The sequence below is a fragment of the Sinohyriopsis cumingii genome, chromosome 15 (genome assembly GCF_028554795.1).
Source record: "Sinohyriopsis cumingii isolate HCF-2022 chromosome 15, ASM2855479v2, whole genome shotgun sequence".
Classification (NCBI taxonomy): Eukaryota; Metazoa; Mollusca; class Bivalvia; order Unionida; family Unionidae; genus Sinohyriopsis; species Sinohyriopsis cumingii.
This window is the reverse complement of record NC_142975.1, coordinates 11422792-11436206: the sequence shown is the minus strand read 5'-3', so window position 1 is coordinate 11436206 and position 13415 is coordinate 11422792. Positions and strand designations below refer to the sequence as shown.

Below are 13415 nucleotides of genomic sequence, written 5' to 3'. Positions count from 1 at the left end.
TTTGTGCACTGCATGTTCTGGGACAGATAGTATTGTTTTAGTCGTAAGTTGCTGGACACATTTTAAATCATTCAAAAATTACATATCGGAAAATGTACTCTAACTGAAATTCTATTTAAAAAAATGTAAAACTGTGTACTTGAGAGAAAACTCTTTAATCCACTGCAGCATCATCTCATCAACACAACCCATCTCCTGCACATGCATGAATTTTATTTTTAGCTTTCTCATACCAAAAAAAACTACTGTTAGAGGAACACATCACATGAAGCAGAAACTGCATGGACTAAAGTCAGATTTTTTTTCAAATCTGCAAAAGTCATGCTAATTCTCATGCTTCTGACCCCATGTTATCATCAGTCTGTCCACGAATGAGATCAAAGTACACTAGAATTTCATCCATGTTAATGATCATATTGTCAACGAAATCATCTGCTTCTCTTCTGGCCTTCATTAATTCATTAAATATTAAATGAATTTATTTTCTCAAAATCTTCTGGGCAAAACTGGATCATTGATGTCCTTGCAGGAAGCACTTTATTGTGTTACTTTAAAATTTGTTCTACTGTTTCAATTTATATTAGAAATTCCCCTGAGTACTGGTGAAAAGGAACCCAAATTATTAGTTTCCATATCTCGGACATCTTGTATATTAAAAAAACAAACATTGGACACTTAAAAAAAGATCCCAAAGTCGGCTTCTGTGGTCAGCTTGTTTTGATATAAAATAACCTTTGTATTTAAATTCTTTGAAAAAAGAAATACTGGATTCAAGTATCCAAAGTCGTCTTCCGGGGTCTGCTTGCTTTGTAATAAAATAACCTTTGTCTTTGATGTCCTGTCAGTAAGTTGAAAGGACACGTTTACTGCTCGCTGCCAGTTTGTTTATTCACCTACTGGGCTTCTATATGCTTGGCATCTCTATTTATAATTATTACAGACAGGCATTGAGTTCTGTGGGTAAATAATATATACACCAATAACTTGCTTTAATAATACTTTTGTAATCCGTGTTAGCGAAAAGATTGTCTCTTGCACTCAAGTGATTGCATTGTCAAATAATGATTTTTATTTGCAAGATACTGTCATATAGTTTACCTGGATATAACTCAATCTTGGTTATTTTGCACCTAACTAACACCATGTCATGCGTGAATGACAGTTGTCTTCAAGATATTGTTTGATTATTTTCCTTGATTTTATTGGATCCAGTTTTCAGTCAGATAACATATTCAAACCTTTGAGCACAACCAAACACAATTTGTTTCTCAATGTTCGTGTCAATGAACATCATGTCATGTGCTATCGAACATAAGCGATACACACTACAGTATGGAAGCCAATGCTAAATATCCAGAGCTCGTGGATAAATTTTATTCTTTAATGTTCATGATGAAGAAGAAAAAAAGGATAACAATATGTTAGTTCTTTCTTTTTATTATCAAATAAGCCATTTGTTTATCTATTTTATTGCAATATGCAGTTGGGGGAGGGCAAAAATTCAATACAATTATATTTAATTTCTTAAGTCTTGGGACATATGACATAGGTGAAAAAAGTTTCAGCATAAATTCTGGGGCAGGAAGAAAAATAAATTATTTTATCATTTCCCAATATATACAGTAAATAAAGTAAGCAGTTTCATTTGATTTTCAGTTAAAATATATATAGGTATTTTAATTAATTATCTGAAAACTGCTAGGCATATAAAAATTTATCATTATCATAGAAATTTGATCTTTATTGCCAGATGATGCCTTGTCAGCACTGGAAAATCTGTACCATGACTCAACACTTCCTTCGTGTAATGGCCCAATTTACTAAAGCTGAATACTCAACTCCTCAAGATTGCATTACAATAACAATACTATATATGTAAAACAATGTTTTGTGACTTAAGCTATGAAGAAATTAATGAACTGCTATAAATGCTTGTACATACGTTATAGAACCTTCAAGACAGAAGATATTTTAATATTTTCATTAAGTGTAAGAATTATTTGGTGTATTCTAATACTATTTAATTTACTGAACCCTTAAAATACCAGTTGTTGCAGAACTTCTGCCATTACCGAACGTGACCTAAAATCACTAATCACTAATTTCTTATCACTTCATCCTATTTAAACAGGAAGAAGTCACTGCATCCAATGTTTCAGTAAAGTGTAACCTTGAAATAAATTGTCAAGAATTGAGCCAGAATACTGAATTTGCAAACACATTAATTATAGTCAAACCTGTAAACAGCTGAAACCCTTGGGAAAAGGTGAACCTGGCTTTCTATACAGGCGACCTCTGTGCATGAGTTTATGTTTTTAAATTGGTTTTGAACAAACAGCCAAACATCAAATTCCATTATCGTTATTATTATTATTACTATTATGATTACTATTATTATTTTTATTATTATTATTGTCTTATGTAAACTTTTGATCAAAATGGCAAAATATATTTTGTTTAATTTCCACACAAAATTACTGTATCTGGCTCACTTCAATCCAACCTATAAATCGATATATTGACACCTCTGACTTTGATTAACTATGCGACTAACTAAAATAAGAAATACTGAAAATGATTCACATAATATTCATTTGTCTAAACAATGCATTCTTATACAATTTTATTTTGTACTGACTGAGTAGTCTATGTAAATATTGTGCCAGTACCTGCTTAAGGCATGGAGAAACCAATCTTTGGTAAGGAAAGACCAAGCAGATGACTGCATAGGTTAGGTGACCATTACATACAGGACAATTACATGTCAAATGTGCCATAGGAAATTAGACTGGCTACTGTGATTAGGTGACAGCTAAGTAAAGGCGACCATTAAGATAGGTCTGATTGTATATGCTTATTGTTACAGCTATATGGTCACAAACCATGTAACAGAAAAAAGAACTCCTCTGAATAATTCACAATAGTCCCTGAAATATTTTAGTCCGATGAGCACTTTGTAGTTCCAATGAATAATCTAAGCAAATGCTTTCCCTCAATAATATCTAAATACAACATAAAATACATTTGCAGACTTTATGTTACAGCAAGAACACAAGAAATAGCACTGACCATAACTGTCCAGCTCCATGTACTTACATATAAACACAAAGGGTGAAATACATTTTGCTACCACTCACTATGTGACTTGTCACAAATATTCCACAACATAAAAGAACCCACATGATCTAAACCTGGGGCAAACTCAATCTACCCAGTGGGCCACCTGAGAGCAATTTCAATGGTCAAGGGCTGCACCACCTTTGTTATCTCTCATGATACCTTGTGACACCAATCATTTTGGGGGCCACAGGATACAGCTTCATGAGCCACATGTTTGAGACCCCTGACTTAGGTTAATTCTTTGAAGAACCCACATTACTGACCTGTCCAATGGGAAACAACCTCAAACTCATACACAGGTTTTATTATGTAATTATTAATGGTCCTAAAGACTTGCATCAACAACTATTTATAGATCCTACACAATCTACACTGGTCTCTTAATATCTTACAAATAGAACCTATACTCATATACAAAATTTTGCTATAGACAATTACTATAATTTACAGTCATTAATAAAATTTACAAAACTAATAGATATACATAACATTATATCAACAAAGTTATAAAAGCATACTACAAAGGAAAAAACCCCACAAAACTGTTAGGTTGTGAATTTCCCAACAGAATTTGCATAAATGTAACAACACCAAAAGGTTTATAATACTATTTTATATGCAATGGCTCTTACTTGCTGGTAACTTTGGCGAGAACTCTTTGTTGGGCATCCTCTTTGGTATGCAAGGACAATTCTTGAAGCATTTCATCCACCTGTTTTGAAGAAATCATAGTACAGCAATGATTGCCTAAACTTAACTGTGATCAAAGGACTAAAAATGATACTGCTGTAACAGTGTTAGTTTAATAATGGATTTCTAAATCAGTGACAAAAAGAAAGAAATTTCTTATAGTAAAGTATGTTTCTTCAATAAAACTTACCTGATCATAATACATCAGAACTACTACTATTTCAAAAATTCAGCATTCCCAGATTAAAATATTTTAGTTTAAAATGTTACAGGTTAGCCAACCACCTAGGTGGCAAATCAAGTGATACTGGGATTGGCGCAAAATCCAGTGATACCATAAGAAGGCATATTTCTATATGGATACTGCAGGGAGGTTGGGATGGTTTATGTGTATTAAAATCAGGTAAGTATTATCAAAGAAACATATTTTACTTAAAGCATTTTTAAGATTGGTTACTTCTTCAAATACATTACTAATATCATAATACCACAGGAGAATAAGTAAGAGTTGGAGGAAAATAATGAAGAAACCATCTCTGATCTCATAAGGTAGGTCAGCTTCTAGATAATGTGACTGAAAAATAGACTCCATATGTTGGGGAGCTGCTTGGAAAGGGAAAACTTTTTCTTCCCTCAAATCTAGCATAAGTCATGAAGCATGCACTTATAAAGTTGTTTAACTACCAAGGAAGGTAACCTTTGCGCCGAGATGAGTCTTTCAAGATGAAAGATCACTGAGAAAAATTCTAGAGTAGTGTACTCAGATCGACATCTAACAGCATGGATAATAACAGAGAACAGTTTCGCTCATATGCAATGTTTATCACAACTGTCCTAACTTTGTAGAAAGCGATTCAAAGCAAATTTATTGGTGTGGAGTTATTTCTTATATGCAGAATGAATAACCCACTTTATCCAGGATTAAACTGTCTGTGTTGATATAACATTCTTTTGTTCTACGAGGACGAGAATAGGAATGATTTCTCTCTTTTCAATGGCTTGGTCTTCCTTACTTCAGAGCTCACAGTGGTTTCTGTAGATGACCTTGAGATGAAGTGTACAGAGTAGACAGGAATTATTTTTAAAAAGTCTGATTACCCATGCATGGTAGCCCCTTCTTGGCAATGAACCATCTGGAGTAATATTTGTCCATCTTGTCTGAACTGCATGTAGACTGATCCACCAATAGGACATGTATTCACTGATTCTGTCTTCCCATCAAAAATTACACTAAGGAGGATGGACAGTACATCGGATGGGTCTTTTGTTTGCTCAATATTCTCATTTCCATGATTAATGTAGTGTACCAGTGATCATGAAAGAGTAGGTTTTAATTGTGATTGGTGTCAACTGTTTTCTCATCAAAGAACCATAAGAGGTTAGCTGTTGAGCTATATCAGTTGTTTAAAGTGTTCTTGTGTGTCACTCAGAATATATTCCATTGCCTTCATCAACCTACAAGATGGAGGGACCATCTCACTTGAGGGATTTCTCTTGTAAGTTGGAGGGGCCATCTTACTTGAGGGATTTCTCCTGCAAGTTGGAGGGGCCATCTCACTTGAGGGATTTCTCTTGCAAGTTGGAGGGGCCATCTCACTTGGAGGATTTCTCTTGCAAGTTGGAGGGGACATCTCACTTGAGGGATTTCTCTTGGAACCTTGAGGAGCCATCTCACTTGAGGGATTTCTCTACCACTGGTTGCAAGAAAAGTTTTTTCCTGTGGGTGTAATTTAATAAGATCCCATCACGGAGGGTCAGAACTCTGGGTTGGGATGAAACCCCTGACATTGTGGTTGCTTTAAGCAGATGAGGGAATATCTGAATTACTGTTCAGTCAGTTGTGTGATGAGGGTGATCCAAGATTTCCCATCTGAATTGAGTAAACATGATGAAGAGACACTCCAATTCATTTACTTCTTGTATTACCTTCAGAACCCAAGATATTAGGAGAAATATCTTTGGCAGTTCCATTCAATAGAAAATGCATCCATTATTCAGACTTTTGGATCCAGGACTGGTGAGACAAAGGATGGAATATTTGTCATTCCATCTTGTTGCCAACAGGTCCATCATTGATAGGTCTCTTCAAGTATCTATTGAGCGAAAACTGTGGGATAAAGAGACCATACTGTTTCTATAAGTTGGCTCATGTGGGACTTTTAGTCCACAAATACATTAGCCAGCCAAGGATATGTCAAACTTGGAAGTGAATTTGTCATCGAGGACACCACTATAGAAAATCCCAAACAAGAACAAAGGTCTGAGAACATGGTTCCGCCTTGCCATCTGAGATAAATCACCACAGTGGAGCTGTTTAAAGGAATAAGAACTCCACACTCTACTGGAATAAAGAAATTATAGGACTTGCCACCCCCTCCTCCATGTTCGCATCCATACTAATTTTGATTACTGGAGGTTGTACCTACAGAGGTTTATTACATGAGTCCAGTGAGGTTTCCCTACCTTTGAAATGTAAACATATATATTGTGAAGATTGTAAAAGTTGATCCAGTTGTCAAAGGTATGTTGTCTGTTTGAAAGATAGAATTACTGTAACTGGAGTGTGAGAAGGTGACCTAGGACTAAGATGTCATCTGCTGTATTGAGCAAACTCAGGAAGTGAAAGAATTCTCTAGCTGATGGATTGTTTCAAAATAGGCAAGGTATTAACCATTGTACTAATTCTCATTCTTGGGGGTGACATACTTGAATGCTGAGTTCTAGGCCTACATGACCAAATTCTTGAAATGGCATGAATTTGGGGATAACCTTGTTGAAAAGGAGATTAAGAATAAGAAGGATGGCAACAACTAATATTATGTCTTGCTCCAGATATAACTAGCCTGGTGTTTTTGGTAGATGAATCACAGGACTTCTGGATCCCATATTGATTGTGTATTCTCCCAATGGATGGCATTTGGAATCCATTGTTACATTTCACTGTGAACCAAAGAGTGTAGAAAAGTTGATTGAATTTGTTTAGTTCATACCATGTTTGCAGCTAAAGGAAATATGTGGAAAGGAGGTGAGCTAAGTGTGAGTTCCCTGGAAACCGCTTGGTTTTTCCATATGTCAGCATTGCAAATCTTCCCCATTTGGCACTGAAATATTGGATCCTTCTCCATACAAGGATCTGTGATAAGGGGGGAAGGGACATGAAAGTTATGTCATTTAAGATATGAAGGGTTTCATGAGGGAAATGCTGGTGATAATGATCACCCTCACTTTGAATGATTTCCACTCTAGTGTTTATTTCCTATTTGGTTTTCTTATTTAAAAAATTTAATCACTTGTCCGCAGGATATCATAGTTGTTATCATGTAGTCTATTATTTTTAAAACAGTTTTGTTATCATAATCCACATCTAAATATAAAATATTATTTCTATGATACTTGTATTTCTTACAAATTTCCATTATTACCCTGATCCTATTATTTTTGTTTTTGTCGCATTGGGCCATCATATGTAGTTTGGTGAAATTGGCCTTTCTGCATGGAAGTTGTAAGCTCACAGCTGCTGTTATGACCAGTGTCACAGTATGTTTGACCTCTGTGTTTACAAAGTGGAGAATTCTAAAAACAGGCTCCACCACAAGTCCAGTGAGAATTATGGTGGGAGAAGGTAACATGTTCTGCCTACTGAAAGATTGCCACAGACATTAGATGCAATGGTGATTCCATAGTCATGATGTCACAATTCAACAGATGGGTATCAAAATGGAAAACTGGTGAGTGTGGCTTGTAAAACCACCAACAATATTTTGAGGCAAGGAATATGTGAGAAAAAAGTCTAGATGCTTGGGACCTCTAGTTGCTGATGTAAGCATCCCAAAAGTCTAGATGCTTGGGACCTCTAATTGCTGATGTAAGCATCCCAAAAGCCTGTAGATGCTTGGGACCTCTAATTGCTGATGTAAGCATCCCAAAAGTCTGTAGATGCTTGGGACCTCTAATTGCTGATGTAAGCATCCCAAACGTCTGTAGATGCTTGGGACCTCTAATTGCTGATGTAAGCATCCCAAAAGTCTGTAGATGCTTGGGACCTCTAATTGCTGATGTAAGCATCCCAAAATGTCAGTATCTCTGTAAGACTGGAACCAACTGAAAATAGATTCTTCCACAGTCAATGATCATCTGATGTTGGAACTGAAGATTAGGAAGGTGTTGTATAGGAATAAAAAAAGCAGAACACCACTGACATGGGGAGATCATTCTAACTGCCACCTAGGTGGGCAGATAACCTTAAGCTTTTTAGCCAAATGGTTTTAAACTGGGAGGGCTGGATTTACAAGGTAGTTCTAGTTCTCCTAAGGTATTATGATCAGGTAGAATATCTGAAGAAGAAATTAAATTGATAACTATTTTTTCCCCACTCTAAATTGATTTTGCATTAAAAAAACAATACCAAAACGTTTTCAAAAATAATTTCATTTTTAAAAAAATGCCCTTATAAGAATCTAGAGGAACCTAAATTTTCTATTTTTACACAAAATATTTTACCTCCTGAATGGACAGAGTACTTTTCTTCTGTGGCTTTACAAGCCGACTTTCATCAAAAAATATTTTGATGGTTTCAGCTACATCACCCTGGAAAGTAAATATTCCATTTTCAAATACAGTAAAACTTACAAATTAAAGTTGTAAACAAATATCAATATAAAAAAATAACTTTTTAACTTACTATCATTGGTACCATTTCAATGCAACAGAAATTATTATGACAGTTCATGCATCAATAATTACCTTGATTAGCCACTTCAGCTGAAGCCTCACATGAAAAGCATGCAGAACACTTATCCTTGTCCTATATTCATTCACATGCACAATACAGTTAACCTGCTGATGGTAAGCAATCACAATATACAAAATATATATTAATATGACGAATTTACCCCTGAATAAACATCTTTATTCCAACTTCCATGAGAATCATTCAGAAAGGGTCCTTATTTGAAGGCTAGGATGTATAAAGCATGGTTATGAACTAGACATAAATACTTAACCAAAAACACAAAATCTAGGCCAAAGTTACCTTTATATCACAGTATATGTATAGTACTAACAAAATGTTGTCAAAGTTACCTTTATATCACAGTAAAAGTATAGTGCTAACAAAATGTAGGTCAGAGTTACCTTTATATCACAGTAAGTGTATAGAAATAACAAAATGTTGTCAAAGTTACCTTTATATCACAGTATATGCATAGTACTAACAAAATATTGTCAAAGTTACCTTTATATCACAGTAAGTTTATAGTACTAACAAAATGTAGGTCAAAGTTACCTTTATATACAGTAAGTGTATAGTACTAACAAAATGTTGTCAAAGTTACCTTTATATCAAAGTAAAAGTATAGTGCTAACAAAATGTAGGTCAAAGTTACCTTTATATCACAGTAAAAGTATAGTGCTAACAAAATGTAGGTCAAAGTTACCTTTATATCACATTAAGAGTATAGTGTTAACAAAATGTAGGTCAAAGTTACCTTTATATCACAGTAAGAGTATAGTACTAACAAAATGTAGGTCAAAGTTACCTTTATATCAAAGTAAAAGTATAGTGCTAACAAAATGTAGGTCAAAGTTACCTTTATATCACAGTAAAAGTATAGTGCTAACAAAATGTAGGTCAAAGTTACCTTTATATCACAGTAAGAGTATAGTGTTAACAAAATGTAGGTCAAAGTTACCTTTATATCACAGTAAGAGTATAGTACTAACAGAGAGGCATACAATAGTCAAGTGTAAAATAAACAACACCCAATTATATGAACTTTAAACAGAAGATTTCAACAAAGTCATGCCGCATATAACTATTTTTGAAAGATGTGTGCAGTACTTATCAAGATGAATCACCTCACCAAGTTTCATGAATCTAGGTAGGATAGCATGTAAAAAAACGAAGTGATCTAAAGCTAAAGATAAAAACATAACCAAAGGCAGCAACAAATGAAATATAGGTAGCAATAAGCTTCTCTTGTTGCAAGGATTCAGTACTAACAGGGATGCATATCATCATCATTAATGGAGCCTGAAAAATGAACAGCTAAACCAATTTTAATCCAGGTCAGTGAAGAATAACATAGGGGCCATAATGAAATATTACAAAAATGATGAGGATACCAGTCCTGACTAAGTTTTGAGAAAGGATAGCCAAAAACACTAAAGTGACCCTTTTTGTACAGGTGTGGTGCTAACAAAGATGTAAGCAGGCATCTAGTTTGATGATACATGCCTGAAAAGTTAAAATGCAAAACTGAACCCAAATCAGTGAACTCTGAAATATGAGTAACATTAACCTACTTTTGAGATAAGAGTGTAGTACTCATCAATGTAAATCCCTTACTCAACATTCATGATTCAAGGTATGACATCATGTACAAAAAACCTAATTGGCCATGAGCTAACAGCAAAAAGCTTTATGATTCTATGCATAACAGTAACAGAAAACTTTTTAGCCATAAGCTTAATGCAAAACTTTAACCAAAGCCTCGAAATATCGGTCAGTGACCTTCTCATGTATAAGGTTGTGGCATCAATAATAATGGTGATTACCATGAACAAAGCAAAGTCTGTGAAACATGAAATATATGCCACAGTGACACATTTTTTAATGTGGCTACTGTACTCATCAAGATGCATCACTCCAACAATTTTTATGACTCAAACTATAAATGTATGTGTAAAGCGTACAGAAATTCCTCTGATCATGAGTTAATAGCACCAATTTAACTTAAGCCATTAAAATGTATTAAAAAAAGTCACTTAACATATTTTGTTGTAAGGGTGCAAAACTATTAGAGATGCATATGATGATCCAGTTTTCTGATTCTAGAATAAACAAAGCTTGAGAAACAAACTCGAAAACTAACTAACTCAGTTAAGTGTGAAACATGGTCATGGTGACCTACTTTAGCAACGATGTGTATAATACATGTCAAGGTGAATTCTCTTACCAAGTTTCAAATTTCAGATATAATAGTATGTACAAAGTGTACAAAAACTTAGTTAAATGTCATAATGTAACTAAGAATATACAGTAATGTACATTTATGTACAAAAAATATTTCCTTTAGTCCCCTCCCCTCAGGGTAAATGCAACGAAACCCATTTCAAACTACTGCCTAGGACTTAAGTAGAGAGAATGGTATGGATGCAGTGATGCTGTGCATATGTATACATTTTGGAATGCTCTGATGCCATCATCAATGCCAGAGTTAATATAGTTCTTTTCTACTCTGTAGAGGTGAGCTGAAAAGAAAAAAGTTCAGAGAACAATGGATTCATTAAATAAAACACTATAGATAAAGGTGAAGATATAAGTTTAAAGATATAAAAAAATTCAGAACAAAAAATGAAAATGTGCAGCACACCAATTAACAACTATAGCATTAATTAGTGACTACTCTAGTACCATCCCAGCACGTATTCATTCACTCTAAGTCACAGAAACTGAGTCTACTGTAGTCACCAGAATACTGTTCATTATTTTATTTCAAGATGAATATGAGACAGATACAAATGCAGAATTTGTAAATTTAATTTACCTGATTTAAGTCCTCGGTCATGTCTTCTTGTCTTGTCCCAAAAATCTACAATACAAGATAATACTGATTATTACAATGCATCAAAACAATTGCCATTTTGATTATAAACTTTGAGCACATTGTTGTTTTGGGGGTTTAATGCCATTTTTCAGTGCATGATAGTAGATAGTATATCTGGTGGAGGAAGCACATGGGAAAGCCACAGTAAGAACCACTGACCCACGGGAAGGTACTGGCAAGCTTTCTAACATACCCACATTGGCTAAGCCCAAGACATATACCTATGCAGACAGAGATGAAGCTTGCACACTGAAAGTGCAAGACTAATTATTATATAAATCCAGATACAATTTATTATCTATCATAATGAGAACAAATCTTTTCCCATGTAATTCACTTGGATTACACAACAGATACTACATTTTCATAAAACAGCACTCCATGCAGGGTGTATTTCAGGATACATGATCACTGGGCTAGCACTTCTAAAAGATCATGCCAAAAATCAACTGAATGCACAAAATGCACTAAAATGGATATTTGGAGAATTGCTTTCATCATCTCTTCTCCTCCCACGCCTCCAAGAGAATACTGAAATGTTTAAGCAAGACATGTTAGTTTAGCTGTATGTCAGAATAATTTTCAGTAATGTATAACAATTATGTACAGCTAATGTTAACTTGGAAAACATGCATTTAAACAGTCCAGAAGTGTGATCTGCTGCAGTGAAGGCAAACATTATATTCAAGAAAAAGTCTACAAACAAACCAGCTACATATCAAGTGAACAAAGTTATAATACAATCCTCCAAGCAGTGTGGGAGGAGAAGCAGTTTTACTTGTTCTTTCTGGTTCATTTTTGGAGACATTTCTGAAAATTTCTTGAAAATAGGGACATTTTGAAAATTAATTTCATCAACACCCATCCCCAACTGCTTAAAGGACTTTTTGTAAATCTGCAAGCTAGATATGTGATTAGTGTAGATGTACAATAAGGTTTTAGTTTTTCTCTCATGGGGGGGGGGGGTAACATCATGAAAATGTTAAAAATGGGGAATTTTTTGAGTTTACCTGGTGCAATTATCTTTTTCACAACCTTGTTCAATATTACTAATGACATTCATACTGACTGACAAGGAACTATCTTGCCACACTAAGGAAAGACGAAGCCTACCTGGCTAAACAACTTGACAAGTTGTTTGTTATTTAAGTTGTAGACAGTCTTTACAACTCCTGGCAGTAACAGCTTTATGACTAAATACACGTCTCCACTGAACCCATCTGAAAAAGAACAACAAAAAAAAAGCCATTATTACAGTAATGATGCAAAAGCAAAAGAAAGCTACAATAAAACATGTTTGCAATTAATTTTTCTTTCTCTTCATTTTTCTTTTCTTTTCATAACCTTGGCAAAACAGCCTTGTCACACGAAATATTCCAGTTCTCAAAAATCAGATAGTCCAACAAGAGGAGCCCTTCCAACTCTAGATAAGAGTTCCTTAATGACCTTGTAAAAGAAAAAAAAAGACAAAACAAACCAAACTACCACCGGGCTGATCTATTTTATCCCTCAAAACATGAGATGACATGTTGTAAGTTTATAATGGATATTTTATCTCTCAAAACATGAGATGACATGTTGTAAGTTTATAATGGCTATTAGTCAATGATTCATATTCAGCTTCCTACAAACAGTCTGTTCATAGGATACTCACCCCTAAAAAAATCTTCTCCAATTTTACATAGAAATATCAACTTTGTGATCAAAGTGAAACACGTGACACAAGAACAGGTCCTCCTGTCTTGACTGGTTACCTATAATAACCCACTTTTCCTTCATAAATAATAGTGAGCTGAGTGAGTTTTATGTCCCTCGTTCATACTTTCAATTTAATAAATACATAACTAGCTAAATGTGTCAAATGCATTTAAAACTCAGCTAAAAATGCTGCAGGCTAAAGGGGCTCAGAGCAAGTGTAAACAGCTGGACATTTATAGGAGCTGCATGCTCCACCATAAAAGTGATGACATACAAGAAAATCTAGAGTAACAAGAGTCC

At 34.6% G+C, this 13415-nt stretch overlaps 1 protein-coding gene across 1 annotated transcript in view; it reads right to left on the bottom strand.

The window, feature by feature from the left end:
* The window catches only part of LOC149781262 (DNA ligase 3-like), a 116143-nt gene that overhangs the window by 76653 nt on the left and 26075 nt on the right, over positions 1–13415 (bottom strand). The window contains exons 5-8 of the mRNA XM_089935348.1: positions 12531–12637; positions 11358–11402; positions 8311–8397; positions 3753–3832 (exon numbers count right to left, since the gene is read on the bottom strand). Coding sequence (XP_089791474.1) covers positions 3753–3832; positions 8311–8397; positions 11358–11402; positions 12531–12637 — 319 coding nt within the window. The remainder of the gene's footprint in view (positions 1–3752; positions 3833–8310; positions 8398–11357; positions 11403–12530; positions 12638–13415) is intronic.